Here is a 20,441-nt window from a genome sequence, read left to right on the forward strand (position 1 = left end):
CTGAAATTATAGAATCTACATCAGTTGGAGTATAACATTTATAGTTTTTTTTTCAACCAAAACAACATGTGAGCATGTGGTAATCCTCTTTTCTGAAATTCAATTGTGCATACGTGCGCCTCCACTTCTCCAAAAGGTTCTCCAGATTTAATGTATGTAATCATATCTTTTAACTTAATTTGGAAAATTCTTGAAGTTATATCAGGCCTATCTTCTGATTTACACATATGATTGTTTTGAAAAAATCTTGTGATCTCCGGCCATTTCACGTTGCAAGTAAAAGTTATAAGTAGATCTGGATTACCGTAATGTCTGCAAATTGTCATTGCATCATGGTAATTATTAATCATATCCCGAGGACCACCAGTATGAGAACTTGGAAGGTAAATCTTTTGTCCTATATCACGACTCTCAGTAATTCCAGATGAGGATGCAGTAAAAATATCTTTGCATTTTTCAATTCTATAGTCACCCTGATGAGTTTTAATATAATCCAATTTACTCTCTTCCACAGTTGCGTAAGCATCAACTAAATATTGTTGGAATAGTCTTCCGCCCTTTAGTAAAGTACTTGATTCGTTACTTCTATCATGAATTTGGTATGCAACAAAACTGCGCATTGACATATTTTTTCTCTTATTATTTTTATTCGTAGAAGTTGTTTGAAATTTCAAATTAATTTTAAATCCATCTTCACCATATGGAAATAGTATTGGATACTGTAATGACATGTATTTTGGATGAATTTTTGAAATTCGTTGTAGGTAGTTGTCATAAGATTGGACAATAATATCTTTATTGGAATTAAATTCTCCTATATCACCAACAACCAAACCCGCTAGTTGATCGTATGTGGGTTTTTCGTATTGTTTGCTATCAAATGGTTGTCTATCTATCATTGTCATACTCAATGAAGGTAATGAATCATTTTCAAATTTGTCTCTAACAGATCGAAATTTTTTTGTTAGTTCATTGGTTTGATCAAACATTTGTATTAGCCCTTTCACAATATCTGGATCTATTTTTGGATTTTTATGAGATGGATCAATAGCATTGATACGATTTGAAATTTCATTATGTGTATCATAAACGTATAGTTGTGCGAATTTAGGCGATTCACCATCGGAAGGTAATACAGATCCCATTAAGTGATGTACTTGTCCACATATTTTGAAAACATAAGGAGCAGATCCATCATTAATCTTATAATCAACTTTTGCACCCATTGAAGTGAAACAGAACATGGAGTTGTACACACGTACATTTTCTCGAAAAAGTATACTTTTGGGACCATTTTTTGGATTTAATAGATGTTCGAGAAATGGTGGAGTCGGAAATGGTGTTGGCAATTTCACTTGTCCTTGTTGACAACAACCAGTGTACACTCCTCGTGTAGTCTTTTCATTCTCCCAATAATATGCATTGCAATAAGCACATTCTAAGGCATTATCACCAAAATCCTTGTAGTTAACAATAGCGCCTGCGTTATAGATAACAGTGTGTATTACTTTGCTAAATACATTGCCTAACTGATTTTCTATTGTAAGCGATCTGGTTTGATATGCAGAAAATGACATTGGGTTCATTTTTTATTGGTATATATTTTAGATATAAGTGGAAGAGTGTTATTATAAGCATTGATACTGTATTTGAACATTGCTAGTTCAAATACTTAGATGTAGTGTAGTTTGGTTTGTATATTTATGTTTATATTTGATTTTATTCTAATGTTATAAAAAAGTAGAGTTACATATGGTTATCGACCTTAAAATTGATCACAAAATTTTAAAGTGATTTTAAAATTTCAGTCATGAACTAATTGATGAGTTTTTATTGTCTTATAGGAAAGAAAAGAGCGATGGCTTCTACAAAGTTAGAAATTAATTGTGAAATTGGAATACTATTAACTATATTTTAATTTGATATGTCACATTAATTAATTAGTCATCATGGGATAGACGTCTAACCTTGTTTGCTTTTTTGATAATAAGCTTGACCATATGGAGAAAGATTGCCGAATACATTTCTAACTGCAATTGATGCAAATGTAAACATACATATCAGTATATATGTTGTTATACTATTAAAATGAATTTCAAAAGTAATTGAAATGTTTTGAATGTAGATATGTAATAGGCATTAATGGATACCTGTTATGTTTTCATCATCATTTGACATATTTACATGGCTTGAGACATGTTCAGTTCCTGTCAAACATGAATTTGGAAGGCTAAGTTGAATTCCTGCACCGACTAAATTTTCCTCATTTCCTGACATTTGTAGCCGTCTTTTTTTAGTATCAAGTTTGCTTTGAGGTTGCATATCTACAACATAAACAATCATTCCAAATTGTTTTAGAAGAATGCAATAGCAGTTGAAATAAAAAATACATAAAAGATGAATGCATATAAATTACAACTGTGATTAATTCTATATTTAATAACACTGTCAGAACTAAATAATATCTACCTGGCTGTTGGTAGAACTAAGGAAAATCAAACCAAATTAAGGACAAAAAAATCCGGTTAACTTAATTCATCACACCTGTTACGACATTGTCTACTGCCTCTCCAAGTTGTTGTGCAGCAGCATGTTCATTCGTAAAAGTGTATTCTTGGAAAAATTTCATTCTTGCAGACTGTCGTTTTTCAGGAGCCATACCTGTGAACCAAATATATATAATATGATATAAAAAACTGAGATCTCATTAAGACGATATAGTCCAAATATTTGCCTTTGATCCATGTATAATGTCTTTAAATCTAGTACTGATTTGTTCTTGCTCCATTTTTTTATAAATTTATTAGGAATGTCTCTAATTAACTAATAATGATGCAAATACAAATAAGCACATAAACTAATGAACTAACAATTAGCAATGGAATTGAGCAACATATAGTAATGAAAAACCATTTGATAGAAACACTCTTAATCAGACAACTTGTTCAAAGCCTAATAACAGAATGTACATGATTTTATCAAAAGACTATTAACTGACATAAACTCAATAAGTTTCAAAGAACTCAAAGGCTTCCTTGTAAACAATATACAATTTGAACCTGAGTACATGAATTGGGAAATGCAGAACCAATGAGAAAGAATAATAATACCCAAAGAGCTCTGTAAACAGTAATAACTATTAGCATACCAGTTCTTAAGATAAAGATAATGGCAGAACATTGATAAACATACAATTCCTTATTCATTCCTAAAAAGTAATCCTAACATTGTCTCCCTTACTGAAAACCCAAACCGAAGCAGAAAATTAACAATTCAATGCCCACAATGCCTATATCAACAACTGTAAATATTGAGCAACTCACCAAGAAACAGAGGTAGCCGTTCAAGAACCAATCAACACAAAATTATCAATTTGTTTAACAGACTCATTATTGAAGAACTCTAAGTGTCTAACCTATCTTATATATTTAAACAACAAAAGGCAACTCTCATTTTTTTCATCCCTAAATACATCGCATAGAAGCGAGAAAAAAAAAGGTAGAAGAACCAATTGAATCCAATGAAATACGGGCTCTTGGAATAGTGCAACAGAAACTAAAATGCAAATTAATTGCACCATTATAGTTAATTAGTTCTATTTGTTAGATCTAGTTAAGATAGCTTTGTTATTTGTATGCAATTTCCAATTTTCTAGTTCATGAAAAACTGAGTTGTACATATCAGCTGAAAACTAACCAAAATCCAAACTCTCAATAATTAGGCCTAAAAAAAGATCACATAAACCACTAATTAAAGACAAACCTAGAGTTGAAGAGAAGCTGAAAAGAAGAAGACTGAGAAGAATGTTCTTACTATAAGCGTCACAGAGAGCTTTACTGAGAAAAATCTTTGGAAGTGGCTTTTGGGTTAATCATGCAAATTCCCTGTCATCTCTGTAGATCAAAGCAATACACAATAATGAAAACAAATGCAAATGATCACCATCACAAAATAACAACTGAAAAGGAAAACCCGGAATTTATCATGCCCATAATTCATCAGTGAAACTCATGAGTTGACCAAATGGGTATGCACTGAAATTCAATCTATAATCACCAAACAAATGAAAGGGTTTTTTGAGAGGAGAAAGACGTCGAGAGAAGGGAGAGAGACGCAAATGGAGATCTAAAGTAAAAGCATTAGTAAAGCCCAGAACCCATAACCTATCATTTGCAACTCCCTCACTTTCTCTCCCTCTCTATCAGAAATAGAACAGACCGAAAAGGAAAAATACATGTATGCTTACAGCTTGTCCTTTTCACCTGTGATAATACAAAGATGAGAAGTAGAAAGAAATCTTGGTATCAGAGGCGAGGAGGTGATCTTGGTCTTCGGATGCAGAAGGTCGAGAAGGAAGCGGCGAGAAGCTGCTGGAATTTGGAAAGAAGCTTGACGCGTGGAGGGCTTAATACTTAGGCTAATGGTGAATTTGTAATTTCCAAGTGAGCCAAGCCGGCACTGTTCATAAGCCGATGAACAGTGTATCACCAAATAATAAGATTTAAACTAGGTAGTTGGCCGCGCGTTGCTGTGGCAGCTTTTGTGCATTTTGTAATTTCTTTGATGTATTTGCAAATGGTGTTTGAGTTGTTTGTATCTACAAAGTCAGTTTTAAGAATGAACTGATTGTTAAGAGAGAATATGAACATAACTCTATTATGTATATAGAATGACTTCGAAACATAATGAATGGTAATTGCAATTGTCTAGGCAGTTAGTAATTGTAGTTCCAAGTAGTCATCAAGAAAGTCTTTTTCCAGAATGAACTAAATAATTGTCAAAGACGTTTGATTTAAAGGTTTTTGAAGTAGGAAGTGATATTTATTTATTGTTACATCTTGCTTATTTTTACATATGAGGCAAGAGTTTAATACAGAAGATATAACTGTGCTTTATTTCTCAACGTGGTCAAAATCGACTCTAATTGAGACGACTCGTCCCAAAATAACATAATTATACGTTAAAACTAAATTAAAACCGGCAAACCGAAATCTAATCTAAAATAATTGTGGCTGCACCCAAACCTTGTTTGGGCTGCCTACGTACCCTCTACGAGGGATCAAGTCATTCGTAGTTCAACTAAATAGTCATTAATGACTTGACCAGTTATAAACAATCAAGATGAGTAATAAATCGTCTAATCTGAGAATTGACCAAATCAAAGCGGAGACATACTTTTAACGAATACAAATCGATAATGCAATATCGATAAATACTCATATTTATTATTATCTTCAAAACTTGTCGCATAGTAATTTTTCTAATTTATAGACACCCAAGATATATACCAATGTCAATTCATTTCAATTCCAACACACACTTGCATAATTTCAATCAGACTTAGCTCAGTACAACAATACAGTAAACAAGAACCCATAATCATGGTTTCAATCACATGAATATTGCTATAGTTCTTATTCACATTTACTGAATTAATTCAGTTTGCTCCCATAAATCTACTATGGGCACCAGCAAATACTGATATCATCTTATCCCTCAATTCCAATATCAGTTCATACTTGGACAATTCGACCTCAAAATAATCCCAATTCTGTGTCCAAGTTTTCTCACAGCAACAACATACTTGCTGTAATACTCAAGTATTCTCATGCTTAATTCTTCCACCACATAAACCAAAATATACATCAAATTAATGTAACAAAAGCTACTACCAGAAAGCTTCTAATTTTCATAATTTCTGTAGCAACGTCTTGGAATTCCACTTCATACAGAATTAAATGATTTGAAACCTTAGAACAATAACCAGTGAACTTCTAATTCACAGTATGTAAGCAATTTCCACCAATTTCTATATTTCCATGTAGATGAATTAACCAACTTCACAGGTTCCAAATAATCAAGGAATTCCATTACAGTAACGAAACCACAGCAATACTATAATCAAATCAGACTTTGAACTCAAAAGCTGTAATCTACCTAGGAAAATCCCAATTTGCAGAAGCCTTAATGAAGAACTTAGTGAGGCAGAGTGCAGCAACTTGAAGTCGGGTGATCAACTCTACCAAGGAGGATTCCAATTGATTAAAAGCTTCTCCACAGACGCCAAGGAGGTAGAAATCAAGCCGAGAGATCCAAAATCAGTCCTAACACCGAAGAACACCATGAACCCAGAAATCCCCAAAATCGAATCAGCCCAAAAAATTGATCAAATCAATAAACTGATTACACAAAGACGTAGAGAACGAAGAGAAGGTAAAGATGGATACCAAGATCGAGCCAAACGGTGGCCGGAGACGCCGGAAAACGCTGCAAGTCGCCGGAAGAAGGACATGAACAGTTCATCCTCCTCTCCTTCGATTCTCTCTTCTCCGTTGGAGATAGGAGAATCCATGGCATCGGGGAGGACGGCGACGTGGAGGCGGTCAAGACGGAGTCGGTGCGCCGGCCAGAGCTGCTCTGACGGCGGTGGAATTGCCAGATTTGCACATCGGTGCTTTGGGGTCGGGGAGGAGCTCGATCTGCTTCTCTTCTACTCTTTTTTTTTTTTTTTTTTTCTTTTCTTCCTCTGTGTATATATCCCGTTCAATAGATCAAATGGCTCAGATTAATCGATCAAAATCGATGGCTCAGATCGCACCGTAACAATTCCTGATTTTTACCCCTATTTATACTTATTTCCAAAAATGCCCAAATATGTTCTTGATTCGTAACTTCTACATACGAACTTCGATTTAAACGTGCCTCATGTCCACGAATTCATATCGGTGAGCTCTACGACTTTCGTGAATGAGGTTTTCCCGAAAATCTTACGCCTCGAAAAGTCAACTTTTAGAGTCGTCACACTTAATACGGCTCTCGTTCCGAGTGAAAGATAAAACTATTATCGCCACAAATCGTAAAAGATTCGGGTCGTAACACTAATGAGAGGAGAGCGAACTCCATCGTGTTATTAAATTAAGAATCTAGAAAGTGGTTTTTCAGTGACACTTTTAGGTTTCGTCGAGCAAAACATTCAGTACACGGTCTTATTGGTTCTTCTAAATGGTCATTTTGATTAGTGGGAAATAAAAATGCGGAAATCTATCCATCTTACTCAGATTTTATTGCCACCACAAAATCATATTCGATTCATAGTCACTGTAAAGCATAGAAACTCATTGTTTCGGTCTAAATTGACCAGAAATTAACCTCAAAGGAAGTCTCTCTGACAGCCTGACTAAAGAATAGTTAGATTATTAAAAATATACACAAAAACATCTAAAATTCTATGCTTATAGGGTTGCGATTACATGATTGTTCTCTCTCAATTATAAATTTTAAACGTTATACTTATGTAGCCTCAAATGTAAATTAATATCTGCTATTTTTCCAGTCCCACCACTACCTTGAACAAAAACAGCACACTCATCATGATTATCAATATAAGATATCACATAGTCATAAACATTCCGCTGGCATTCATTCAACTTGCAAACAGAATTGGCATGTTGAGTCCTTAGCAATTCACGATCATAATTGAGCTCTTCCCGTATGAGCCGATTATTGAAACTTGATAAACAATCATCACTTAGCATAGGTAAATGAAATTTAGACAAAGATGAAGATGAAAGATTGAATAATTTCTCAAGTTTAGCCAATAGCTTGTTTTCCAATTCTGTAATAACCCGAAAAATTCATATCTAATTTCCAATGAGTTCATGGATATTATTAAGTTGGTCATTGTCCAATTTTATTAGCCGGGAATGAAAACGAAAGGGTTCGAAATATTAATTGTTCGGAAACATTCAATTTGACGAGTCTAAGAGTTGACTTTTGACTCATTAGGATTCTTAGGAAACTTCTTACATGAAAGTCGTAGAGCTCGTCGATACGAATTAGTGGACATGTGGCACGCCTAAATCGGAGTTCGTATAAAGAAGTTACGAATCAAAAGATATTTGGACAATTTTGGAAAATAGTATAAATAGGGGAATTAAAGAGAAAAAGGCGCACCAGTCACGTTTGAAAGGTTGATGCATCCCCTGTCAATTGGTGGTAGCGTCATCCACCATCTCGCCGCCGTTTAGGAGCGGTGAAACCCGGAAGTTCTCCCGAAAAAGCATATTTCGCCGAACTTCAACTCGTCGGATCTCACTCCTTCGGCAACCAATCGGTACGATTCTTGTTTCATTTTGAAGGTCTCCTTCCATACTACAAACTCTCCAAAAGATTTAACCCCTATCGTTGTGTGCTAGGAGAATCGAAGAAAAGAAATTCTAGGTTTTTAAATTGGGACTTTTTGGTTCTTGTTAAATTGAAGTGTTTAGGCTCACAATTAGACTTTGTGGTGAACTATGAAATTGTTAGGAATGTCATTTAGATTGTGGTGATGAAATTTGGTGATCATTGGTGGCGGTCGGTGAACAGTGACGCCGCATGAATAGTACTGTGAATAGTTTTTTATGAACATTGTTCTGTAACAGTAAATATGAACAGTGTTTTAGTAAACAGTATATGGACAGTGTTTCGTTAAAAACAGTGTTGTGAGCAGTGTCATGGTAAAATAGTATATGTGAACAGTGTTTGGGTAAAAACGGTAACTGTGAACAGTGTTTAAATAAAAAACAGTACATTGGAAACATTGATTAGTAAAACATGAACAGTGTTCTGTGAACAATGTTTATGAACAACATTTAGCTGTACTGAAAATCGTCACCTGATATTTTACGTATTATTTTCTAAGCATTTATCATGCTATTAGGTGACTGACGAAACGAGTGAGGAAATTACTTTTAGTGTCGTGGAAGTTGCACGCAGGAAAGAATGTGAGTAAAAATCTCACATATTTAGAATAAGTTTGCTAAATATTTTGGAGAATTATTCAGAAATAATGATTTGTTTGTCACAACCATAGCTCCCAACGCCAAAAGATAAGTACATAGATCTGATCAAAATGCCAATGCATAATCTGAACTTGGGAGGGTTGAACACAGTCGCAAAGCTAATTGAGAAATTTTGAATGAGTTTATCTGGTAATTGCAAAAGATAGTGATTAAGCAACTATTTGACCATATGACAATACTAATCTTACTTTTGTTTACAAAGTAAGAAATTCAGATTTTGGATGCATGAGTTAATTCCATACTCTAGTTTACCTATGATGAAGACTATCGCTTAAATTTATGTTTACCAATTCTTCAGTATATATTAATTTTTATACAGGAAAATGATCTAAGGTATCTACTGAAAGAATCAATGAATGAGAACAACTTTGATAGAATATGGGTATGTATATACCTTACAATGCTAGGTTGAATTACTAAATACAAACCCAAACTAATCTGACTTTAAGTAAAGAGTTTCCGGTCTGTAGCAGATGAGGAACCAAAATTTTCCGAATAACACGGCTACTTTAAATACGCGATTGACTATTTAAAATAACACAGAGCAATTGAATAACAAACTATATCAATTGAATAACACAGCAATTTGAAATACTCAAATAGAAAATTTAAGCAGAAACCTTGTTTAAATTTGGGAATCAGATGTCATATCAATGTCTTCATTTGGACTTCATTTTCGAAGAGGTTTAGGTTCAATTTGCTTGGGCATGGAGATTCAATCTGACAGTAAAAGGGCATCAAAATGTCAGTTCCTACTTTAGTATCTCAGCTCCATATTTAATATATGAACTCAGATTCAGTATCATATAAAAGGCAGATGAAACTGTAGTCACAAAACAGAGTTTGACATTCACACATCAATAAGAGGTAATGCAAATTGCCATCAATTTGAGAATTTTCTGGGAACTCGCTTTGCAAATGTACAAATAATAAAAGACTAAACTGAAAACAAATACATATCTTCCAAACGTAACTCAAGTGGCTGTAAATTAATCAGATTATACTTCATTTACAAATTGTTTTCTTTGACAAAAGCTCTTTCATATACGTAAGATTGGCAGTTTCACTAAATATTAAGAAATTGGTTCTAAGCTAGAAAAAGGTTTGTAGTGCTTACTATTGGTTTGGTGCAAGTGTGAGCTCCCTTGCTAGACTTCTGCTAATTAGTTTAGATCAGTAAATATGTGGTTGAGTGAGGATGCATTAGAAGTTATCTTTCACATGTACACCATTTAAGTATAGCTTAAAAAATAACAGTGATTTAAATGAGGAACTAATGAAAAATTCAATGTATAAAAATTACAAAAAAAAAACACCAACATATAAACATGAACCTATCATAAACGATCAAACTAAAAATCAAAATCTTAAATTTATCTGAATCACCTAAAGATGCATGACTACAAACCAAAACATACCAGATTGTATACAACATACCTCAAGTCGTTATAACCCAAAATAGCTGCTCTAGCTTGTCCAACTATCATTTAAAAAAAACAAATTTGATTAGAATGGAGATCAAATTACCATTACATTCGAAAAATTTGATTAGAATTGAACCTCAACTTTAAAACTGAAGTCAGTTCTAAAATTCTATGACATTTATCCTCTGATTAGTCTGATACAACACAAACCTGTCTTCAAACTAATTCCATTTCAATTCATTGGCATCTGATTTATAAAAGTCAAATTCTACTGTGATCAAAGCATATAAATTTCTTGCCTGAGCATTATCGTTGGCCATGGTTTCGATAAGCGACCTAATTTTCTAGTTTTTCTTAGTTTATCAACCGATGAGAAGAAACATAACAAAAAAATAAAATCAATAATCTAATAATCAAAACCCAGACCCTTCTTCATCGATAAGCAAGCCCCTACACCACAAATTCAAGAAGCAAATTAGAATATGAATTGAATTGGCTTATGAGGAAAGTGAATTAAGCTTACTAACATAGACGGTTTGAGCCCGAATCTAGCCCCGGGGCTCTTCGTTGGAGCCTGATAGAGCGTTTTGTTAAAACGTCTATAATAAACCCTGTAAAACATCATCGTTAGAATAGAATAAGCAGGGATCGTTCTTTCCGGGGAATTGAAGGGAACTCTAAACTTTTAGTGTTAACAAATAATGGGGGGTTTGAGATTGATTATTAACTACTAAAATAAAACCTAAATTACTATTTACATGATCGACTTCTCTTTAACAAACTTAAACCAAATTTACCATTACACCACATAATTACAAGTTCGAACCTATCATGCATTCTAATTCGACCAATTACATACTTTTTAGACACCAATACAATTAGAGCCTTAGGGGATCATCTAATCATGCAAGATTTCAATTAACATTTAGATTGACTTAGGGCCTAATCTAAATTTGCATGCAATCGAATTCAATAACACTTAGAGTAGAAATCAAACAAGATTACATTTAAGCACCAAATCTTTGTTGGAGACATGTTTCATGTGTGGCGTCACCCACCATGGTTTCACATGCAAATTTCCAGAATTTTTACCACTTTTAATCAACACAAACCGAACCTACTTAGGACATGATTCGATTTGTGTCAATATGGTTGATGAATCTAGCACTCAAACACAATCTTAGGGATTGCATCCAACCACTAAATTCATATGCACATATCTGAAAATTATCTAAAAATGTGAGAAAGATGATTAGAACACAACAATAGAAATACAAACTCATTAATTATAAGAACATAGATTTGGCATAGTCTCAAAAAAAATATCAAATACAATCTGAAAATTTTAAAACAAATACAAAATCAATATTTCCACATAAACAACAACTTACAATCTTCATAGACAAAGAATTGTAGATTAACACAAATAGACGAAGCCATGGAGATGAGTTGCGAGAATCACACGTTGTAGGAACCTTGGAGGTGTGTCTTCAATGGTGAAACTCGGTGGAGATGATGATGGTTTTGGGGTGGACGGCTTGGCTAATTTGTGAGGGAAGTTTATGGTGGTGTTTTGGTAGAGTTTTGGCTCTTGAATGCTAATGAGAAGTGATGATATTTGAGAGGTGAGGCCATGTATATATAGAGGAAAGATGGAGGGTTTGAAATTGCTTCTTTCTTCCTATAAACATGCCATGCTTTAATCCCTAAAACATGGAAAGTTTTATTCCCTAAAACATGCCATGCTTTAATGAATAAAACATGGAAAGTTTTATTCCCTAAAACATGTCATGTTTTAATCCCTAAAACATGTCATGTTTTATGCCTTTAATGATCATCTTCTATTTAATTGTTGCATGACTTGGCTCCATCTTTTTTTTTCTTTAATTATCTCTTCAATCCAATCTGAAAATAAGAAAATAAAATCATAAGTAAGAGATAATTAGTTTCAAAACCTAACAAGGATTCCTAGTCAAACTAGGACTCTAAACCAATTATGCGTTTTAACTCATGTAAGCACAAAAATGCATCCAATACCGCTCAAGACTCTTATTACGACTCAATGACTTAATAGTACAACAATAAGGGCTAAGCAAAGTACAAATTGAGGTAAAAACATGTTAAAAACGTCGCACAAAGTGCTCCTATCAGAGCCTGACTGTAACAACTCTGATTTATCCAAAATCGGGGTTGTTTGGAGAGGTTTCTCTGATCAAAAGATAGAGGATGAGATATGGAGTAGAATTATATGGTTCCATGTGTGGGTTCTTGCTAGGTGGGGAATAGAGCCGTCGGTGTTGTTCGGTAGAGGACATGGGAGAGCTGTCGCGCAGAAGTGAGAAAGAAGAAGAAGCGAACAATAGCATCTTAATAACACCCCTGTGACATTTTACGTTTATACCCTCACATTTTATCCATCTATTAACTTTACAACTAAGGGTAAAACCGCCCGCACACTGTACTATGAACATTGTCAAGCCGTAAACAGTAAAGTCCACCCATCCTTAATAGTAGGGAAATTCGTATGAAAAAGACGTACTTTGATGACCTTTTACTACACACTTAAAAGAATGTTTTGTTTTTTATTTTTGTAATTTTTTTAATCCCAAAACGAATGTTTGTTTCTTGATATACAATTTCTATCTATAATTCTATATTACATTGATAAGCTGGCCAAGATGATCCAAGTTACCGAGCTTGTTGGTAACCTAGCACGACATTAGATAAGTACGATATTTTAACCGGTGTGAATTCTAGGGGCAGGCACTTCACAATGGTTAAACCAGAATGCAAACGTATCGGTGGAAGTTGACTGGACTAGGATCGTGAAAACATGGACCCGCATTTAAACGGACTGGATCAAGGTTAAACCTTTCCTTAAACCAGATAGAAACCAATCCGACCATGTGTATTTATTTAATTAAATAAGTTTTTATTATTATTTATAAGGTGATATAAGTTTCTAACCCTAATACGCTAGTAATTCCGCCGTTGTAACACGTAAGGCTTCAGGCCTTGAGCGGTTAAAAGTTACAACTGACGACGACGACAAGAAGTCATTGCTTCATTCTCCGCTTCCCCACGCATCCAGTACCTTCTTCCTTAACAGCTCGCCGGTACCAACTTGTCACTTCCATTTCTGGGTTCTTCCCAAGTAGTCCTCATTCATCTTTCCTCTTCTGGATAACCCACTTTCGCTACACCTGTTGGGTACGTTTTCAATCCTTCATATTCTTTCTGAATCCAAATAGCTCGACTTTCTGATCGGAAGGTGTGTAGCCGAGTTTGACTGTGACAGAAAGAAGAAGGATGAGTGCTACGGCTGATGGAGTCAAGTACTCACCCGATTGGTTGGTGAAGCACTCGAATGCTTCCGCAGAGGAGAAGCTCGACGAGCTTCGGAGTTTAATGGGCAAAGCAGAAGGTGATCCAGTGAAGATAGTTGGAGTAGGGGCGGGAGCTTGGGGGAGTGTCTTTGTTGCCATGCTGCAAGATACTTACGGGCATCTACGAGACAAGGCAGTAGTGAGAATATGGAGAAGATCGGGAAGGGCAGTGGATAGAGCCACAGCCGAGCATTTGTTTGAAGTCATCAATTCCAGGGAAGATGTGTTGAGGAGGCTGATCAGAAGATGTGCTTACTTGAAGTATGTCGAGGCGAGGTTGGGGGACAGGACATTGTTTGCGGATGAGATATTGAGAGATGGGTTTTGTTTGAATATGATTGATACGCCTCTTTGCGCTTTGAAAGTTGTCACTAACTTGCAGGAGGCTGTGTGGGATGCTGACATTGTGGTCAATGGGCTGCCGTCCACGGAGACGAGTGTTGTGTTTGAGGAGATCAGTAGGTATTGGAGGGATAGGAAGACAATGCCGATTATAGTTTCGCTTTCTAAAGGTGTTGAGGCTGAGTTGGTGCCTGAACCGCGCATAGTTACTCCCACTCAGATGATCCAGCGAGCAAGTAAGGCTGATTCCTGGTTTTTGCTTCAATTGTTTCAACATTGTTATTGCTCTTTGGCGATGATTTAGCACCTGTATTTTATGTTTGCGTACCTGTCCTTTATGTGTAAATTCTGTGATCTGTAATGCATGGAATGCCTGTATGATTAGGGAACAGCTTTCATGTTTGTTAGTTAAGCAATTTTGTTTTTGGTTGTTCTTTGTCTCCTTGTTGTCTAACTTGTTGGTGCTTTTCAGCTGGTGCTCCTGTTGAAAACATTCTCTACCTTGGAGGACCCAACATTGCCTCAGAGATATACAACAATGAATATGCCAATGCTCGGTTATGTGGAGCTGAAAAGTGGAGAAAGCCAATGGCTAAGTTTCTGAGGCAGCCACACTTCATTGTGTGGGACAACGGCGACCTTGTTACTCATGAAGTTATGGGTGGCTTAAAAAATGTCTATGCCATTGGAGCTGGTAAGATTCAGTCTCATTGCTTGGTACAACCTGTACATGAGTAACAAATTTTGTAAAGGAAAAACATGGTACACAGAATGGTCTTTTGTATAAATTCTATATTCTAATGTAAGAGGTTCAATCTGTTAATGCTTTTAATGTAGAAAATACCTTTTTTGCCTTGCAATTTACATGCGTAACTGTCTCAGATGTTGTGGTTTCAATGGCTTGAGAACTCGAAAGGTATTACATTTGATGTGACGTAGGAATTGCAAATGATAAGTGTAACACCATATAAATTCCTAAGCTAATGTATATTTACTAAGATTCCAACTCTTACTTTTGTATATGTACATATGAAAAATTTGAGACTTCAAGTTGCTGCAAGTAAAAAAAAAATTTAAGTATATAGTGCAATTGATTGGGCCAAGTCTCAAGACTCTGATGTTTCTTGCTAAACATCCTTCACAGATGAAACCTAGATTTATTGTTAATTGCGTCTTTCTGGAAGGTTGTTATGTATCAATTATCATCTTTGGCCTTGTGTTTTTGTACTGTGTGTATGTCTGGTTGTTTCTTTCTTGCTAGTCATGTGTTATTATCCTTTCATACGGACCATAAAACCTTGATTATTGATGCATTGTTTCTAATCAATGTATTTTGAGCTTGATTCATACATGAAATTTGAATGGATGATTCAACAGGAATGGTAGCTGGGTTAACCAATGAGAGCGCCACCAGCAAATCTGTATACTTTGCACATTGTACATCAGAGATGATATTTATCACTCATTTATTGGCAGAAGAACCAGAGAAGCTAGCAGGGCCTTTATTGGCTGACACGTATGTTACCCTGTTGAAAGGTCGTAACGCCTGGTATGGACAAAAGCTGGCCAAGGGGGAGTTAAACCTTGAAATGGGTGATAGCATCAAGGGAAAGGGTATGATTCAGGTATGGATCTCAATCATGTTTAGATATAAATGAGCTAGAGTGCTTGGAACTAAACTTGAAGTGATTGGTGATCCGAATGGAGTTTAGAAAGGGTGAGATGAGGAAGGATATTATATCCTTGAATTAAATATTTACTTTTAGTTGTTGAAAGACATCAGGGCTTTGGCTTGGGAACATATGAACAATATGGGAAGCATGCCAATTAGAGGTGATATGAGTGATCTTGCCCCTATTTTACTCCCATGTGATCTAAGTCAAACCTCCTCATTGTACCTAAACAGGTATTTGCTAGAGTTTCCAGTCTCCTAAAACTTATAGGGTTTGGCAGGAAGCCCCATTTTTTAGCCCTGCAAAGTGGTATTGTGGGATTTTGGGTAAGTAAATCAAAATAAAGTGAAGGTTACCTGATTTATCTAGTAGTTAAGGTCTGACGGCAAGTGATTGTGAAAGTTAAATTTTCAAGGTGTGAGGAAATGTATTCTGTGCAGCTTCTTGGCCAGAGTTTAGCAAGCTTCTTGGCCATATTCATTGTTTGTAGGCCTGGCTGACTCTGCTATTGGAAGTAAGATCTTAGTATAATTGTAGAATGAAGGATCCTATATGAAGGTTAATACCTTCATGATATAATTTACACCTGGATCCAAACTACTATTAAATTTCCTCTAATGAGTGCCCCCAATGAACCATTGTTGTAGGAGAGCTCCTACACAGTTGCATTAGTACAAGTCCATATCACTTGCAGCTAGGATGGTGAATCTACTTTAGATCTTTTAATTCATGTTTGATTCCACTGGCCATTCTAGTACTAGTTTGGTTGCTTCTACCTTCCGTACCAACTCATGGAGTGTGAATCCGCATTTTGTTCTGTCATGTGACTTTTTTTTATCTTTTTTATTTTATTTTTATATATGCTATGTTACATTTTGTCTGGAATTGTCATATCTTTTTGTAATAAAGTGAGATTAGCCGCGTAATTAGAAAACCATAATCACAAATCATTCACCATCTGTGAATGGTATTTCCTTTTCTTTCTTTCAGGGAGTCTCTGCTGTTAAAGCATTTTATGAGCTGCTTAGTCAAGCCTCTTTAAGTGTCAAACATCCTGAAGAAGATAGGCGCATTGTTCCTGTTCAGCTTTGTCCTATCTTGAGGATACTCTATAGTATACTAATAAAAAGGTAATTCTTTTATTCATAGTGAAAGAATGCAACTTGAGTTCTGTAGCGTGAATTGTATTTATCATGATATTAATTAGTATAAGAACTGTAATGGAAGTCTGTACGATTGTGTGAATAGGGAGTTCCCACCTCAGGCTATTCTTGAAGCTTTAAGGGATGAGACAATGCATGACCCTCGGGAGCGTATTGAGATTGCACAAACACATGCTTTTTACAAGCCATTTCTTCTTGGTCAGCAGCAGCTTTGATATACCTTCCTCTAGCGTGGAAGCCACAATAAGTGTCGGCATAATGCTCAAAATAGCAATTCGGTGTATGTGGAGAGTGCCTGGGTAACACATAGTTTCCTGTGCTGTGTATTGTAGGGTTGGTGTACATTTTCAGTTACATTAAAAGTGGTCACTATCTATTCAGAATTGTCATGAAATATCTCTACCAAGGTGAATACTAAGTTCCTAAGGCAACCAAATAAAATAATTACTTAGGATCATCAAGATTGACTCGGACAAACCTCGCAGCAACTTCCATAGGTCACCAAAGTTGGTGAGGTTGACAACTCTTTAGCTTACGGATCCATATGGTGAAGGTAATGCAGTTCTTAAAGTCAAGGATCAAGAGAAAACCAACCTACCAGAAACAAAAGACAATGGCTACCAGAAAATAAATGCTCACTGGTTTTTCCAGTCTGCACAAAATCAAACCAAATCAACAAGGCAGAGCATCTTTGCACAAGAAGAGGCAAGCAATAAAGAAAGGACTACTGTTTATAATAGTCTACAGGCCATAAAAACAGAAAGAGAGCTCCAGGAGTCAGACTGGTTTCATAATCTATACAAATGACATGAGATTATTTGATTAGATGGGTTTCTTCTCTGTGTGTGTGTGTTCTTCTAGACATTACTCAAAGCATTTATGTTTGGTGTTAATGCTAACTGTGTACCTTGTCCCTCTGCTCACTTCATTCAGCTTTATTATTATTAAGGACATTCTTTTTCTTGGTTTACATATTTATCTTGGGGATTCAAGGCAGTTCCACAATCACTTCTGCTGCTGCCTCAGGTTCATCCCTACTTTACTTTCTCATTCTTTCTCTTCATCTTATAATTTATTTGGAACTGGCACAAACTGATTAAAGATTTTTCATGTTCACTTCCAGGATATACACACTTGAGAGAGTTCTGCATTTCCTGTTCTTTTTCAAGGATTCAAGGTCAGCCATTACACTTGAATGAAGGCACCCACTTTTGGTCATTTTATCTTCTGTTGGGGTATGCATTTTGTTACTCCAATTTACTTCCGTTTTGAACCAAGTTTATACCTTAGTTTGGAGGAAAAGTTGAGCCTCAAGGTTAGTAACTAGTGAAAGAGGTGAGCCAAATGTCAAAACCTAAAAAACGCTTTTGAAATAGTATAAGCTCTATAGCATAAAAGCAAGGTAGTCAGAAAGATACCCGCCTTGAAGTTCATTTGATCTATTACTTTTACCTTTAGTCTTCAAGCATAGAAACCACTTCCTTCAAAGCTATAATTTCATCTGTTCATCCCGAGGTTAATCTTTACTACTTTGTAGCTGTATGTGCACAAAGCTAAAAGCTGTGGACTATCGGGCATTAGTATATGAAGTGTATTGCTTCAAGAAAACTTATCTGTGCGAAATTTTGAGCCTATATTCTAACTCCAAATTAGCTGCAGGTAACATCTTCGAATGGCTAGTTCAGTACCGGTGCCAGCCTTTTTCCAGGTCCTGGTAGGTGAGTTCTCTGTGAAACTGGTAAGTCTTGACCTCCTTTTCTCAGTTTTCAAGATGTTTCCAACATTTATGAGTGTGCGGTTCTCCTCAATTCTGAAGTAATGTATTAGAGTATCTTTCTAGTGTAATCCATAGCAAGTGTATTATTTCATCAACTTCTTTGATAATAAATGTTAGATACTGAATCATGAGTTCATACTTGTAAAATATTATGTAGCAAATGTCTGAGCCTCTGAGGTAAAGTATTGTTATTCATCAAAGTGAAATAAAGCTCAGGGAAAAGAGGCATTTCTAACATGATATCCCCTCATTTGCTGATTGGGTCAGTGATCATTTCTTAATAGCTTCCAAAGACTTGATTTAAAGTATTTCCAGAGTGTTCAATTATGTTCCACGACCAATTTATCTGTGTTTTGATACAGATAAAATTCTTGTTGGTGTAAGAATAATTGATTGGTTCTAGAATCGTTTTCGTTATTTGACAAACAATTATATATTTTGTAGAAAATACCAAGAGCTTTTGCCAACCACTTGAATGGTCCAGAACTATGCAAACTTAAAGGCCCTGATGGAAAATGCTGGGATGTAAAACTGGAAGAGAAAAACGATGTTTTTTTCATTCATAAAGGCTGGAATAAATTTGTGAAGGATAATGTTTTGGCTGAAGGGGACTTTCTGGTTTTTAATTATGATGAAAATTCGTGCTTCAATGTGACAATCTATGATGAAAGTGCATGTGAAATGGACTTGGAAGTAGCCAAGACAACGAGAAGTGGTGGTGGTCAAAGGAGTGAGTTATAGTTTGCTTTACCTCATTACAATACCAGACAGCTAAGTTTATTTTCCTCTACCAAGTAATTTACATTGCTCTGAATTCATGTTTCAATTTGGGACTGTATAGGGGATCACGTCCCACCTGGGGAGTCAAGAATCATTGAGTTCAACTCAGAGAATTTTTGCTTCAAGAGAATTATGGAGAATTACAGAGTGTATCAGCTGGTGAGTAATAAGTGATATACCCAAATTCATTGGACCTTATTTGTGTTTTCCCTGTTCTGATTGAAAAAAATAGTTATTCTTGTCTTCTGAACTGAACGGATGGCAACAAGAATGTCAATCATTTTAGTGAAAATTAAAGATCCACACTTGTCAAGAGATTTTTTTTTTGTTTATGGGCTTTTATCACCTGCAAGGTTAATTCATTTCATAAGTTTTCTCACCCTGATATCAAATATGTTCCAACTTGTAGACCATTCCTAAAGTAATAGCGCAGGCTAAGCTTCAGATGTGCAAGCAGATTATAGAGCTACGGGACCCGAGCAAAATGTCATGGCCTGTTACAGTGTCTCCGATGCAAGATGGCCGTCATGTTATGCACAGTGGCTGGCGTGATTGTTGCAAGAGTAACCAGATTGAAGCAGGGCAGACCATGGTTTTTGAGTTTGTGAAGAGACATGTGAAGCTTCACATCTATAGAGCTGAGGGGTGTGATGTAATCCTCACAGGTCCTAATGTTGTAGATTGAAGGAAGTGCCAGTGCAGATGCAAAACTTATTTCAATTGCTGTGATTAATCGGAATGTAATAGGAGCTTGAGTAAAGGATGATCATGTAACTTAAGTAAGGATATATTTCAATTCCAAGACTATCTGATTCCTTGAATACATTGGTGATTGTTATTTGGTATGTTCTTGAATGGGATTTGAATGCAATTGAAATTAGACAATTGACTGGTTGGACTTTGAATAATCGCATAATAAAGGGCAAGGGACTTATCGTGATTACAGTTACACTGCATTTCTGCATTAACCTGAGTCTGTGATCTCTGTGATATTAAGTAACTCAGTCTTGTCCTAAAAAAACGTAACTCAGTCTTGAACAAATAACACAACAC

At 35.6% G+C, this 20,441-nt stretch overlaps 2 protein-coding genes across 4 annotated transcripts; both read left to right on the forward strand.

Annotated features, from left to right (window-relative positions):
• The first annotated feature begins 13,319 nt into the window (after positions 1 to 13,319).
• On the forward strand, positions 13,320 to 17,257 carry LOC126802488 (probable glycerol-3-phosphate dehydrogenase [NAD(+)] 2, cytosolic). Its single transcript, XM_050530126.1, has 5 exons — positions 13,320 to 14,231; positions 14,468 to 14,689; positions 15,373 to 15,620; positions 16,659 to 16,798; positions 16,917 to 17,257. The coding sequence occupies exons 1-5, from the start codon at positions 13,577 to 13,579 to the stop codon at positions 17,044 to 17,046; spliced, it is 1,395 nt and encodes a 464-aa protein (XP_050386083.1). The 5' UTR covers positions 13,320 to 13,576; the 3' UTR covers positions 17,047 to 17,257.
• A 140-nt stretch (positions 17,258 to 17,397) lies between these two features.
• LOC126802489 (B3 domain-containing protein Os01g0723500-like) lies at positions 17,398 to 20,241 on the forward strand. 3 transcript variants are annotated; one of them, XM_050530128.1, is made up of 6 exons: positions 17,398 to 17,857; positions 17,955 to 18,066; positions 18,491 to 18,569; positions 19,053 to 19,338; positions 19,450 to 19,547; positions 19,798 to 20,241. In XM_050530128.1, the coding sequence occupies exons 3-6, from the start codon at positions 18,504 to 18,506 to the stop codon at positions 20,071 to 20,073; spliced, it is 726 nt and encodes a 241-aa protein (XP_050386085.1). In that variant the 5' UTR covers positions 17,398 to 17,857; positions 17,955 to 18,066; positions 18,491 to 18,503; the 3' UTR covers positions 20,074 to 20,241. The 3 variants fall into 3 exon arrangements, with proteins under 3 accessions (XP_050386085.1, XP_050386087.1, XP_050386084.1); XM_050530130.1 differs by having other exon boundaries at positions 17,955 to 18,008; positions 18,485 to 18,569; XM_050530127.1 differs by having other exon boundaries at positions 17,955 to 18,008.
• Positions 20,242 to 20,441: the final 200 nt, after the last annotated feature.

The sequence above is a fragment of the Argentina anserina genome, chromosome 7 (genome assembly GCF_933775445.1).
Source record: "Argentina anserina chromosome 7, drPotAnse1.1, whole genome shotgun sequence".
NCBI lineage: Eukaryota > Viridiplantae > Streptophyta > Magnoliopsida > Rosales > Rosaceae > Argentina > Argentina anserina.

What these genes read in the sequence shown, in the direction of transcription:
- LOC126802488 (XM_050530126.1), top strand. Translation starts at nt 13,577, where the DNA reads ATGAGTGCTACGGCTGATGGAGTCAAGTACTCACCCGATTGGTTGGTG. An exon ending in TGTCTATGCCATTGGAGCTG is followed by an intron (nt 14,690 to 15,372) that starts GTAAGATTCAGT and finishes ATGATTCAACAG; the next exon opens with GAATGGTAGCTGGGTTAACC. An exon ending in TATAGTATACTAATAAAAAG is followed by an intron (nt 16,799 to 16,916) that starts GTAATTCTTTTA and finishes TTGTGTGAATAG; the next exon opens with GGAGTTCCCACCTCAGGCTA.
- LOC126802489 (XM_050530128.1), top strand. Translation starts at nt 18,504, where the DNA reads ATGGCTAGTTCAGTACCGGTGCCAGCCTTTTTCCAGGTCCTGGTAGGT. An exon ending in AAGTGGTGGTGGTCAAAGGA is followed by an intron (nt 19,339 to 19,449) that starts GTGAGTTATAGT and finishes GGGACTGTATAG; the next exon opens with GGGATCACGTCCCACCTGGG. An exon ending in ATTACAGAGTGTATCAGCTG is followed by an intron (nt 19,548 to 19,797) that starts GTGAGTAATAAG and finishes TCCAACTTGTAG; the next exon opens with ACCATTCCTAAAGTAATAGC.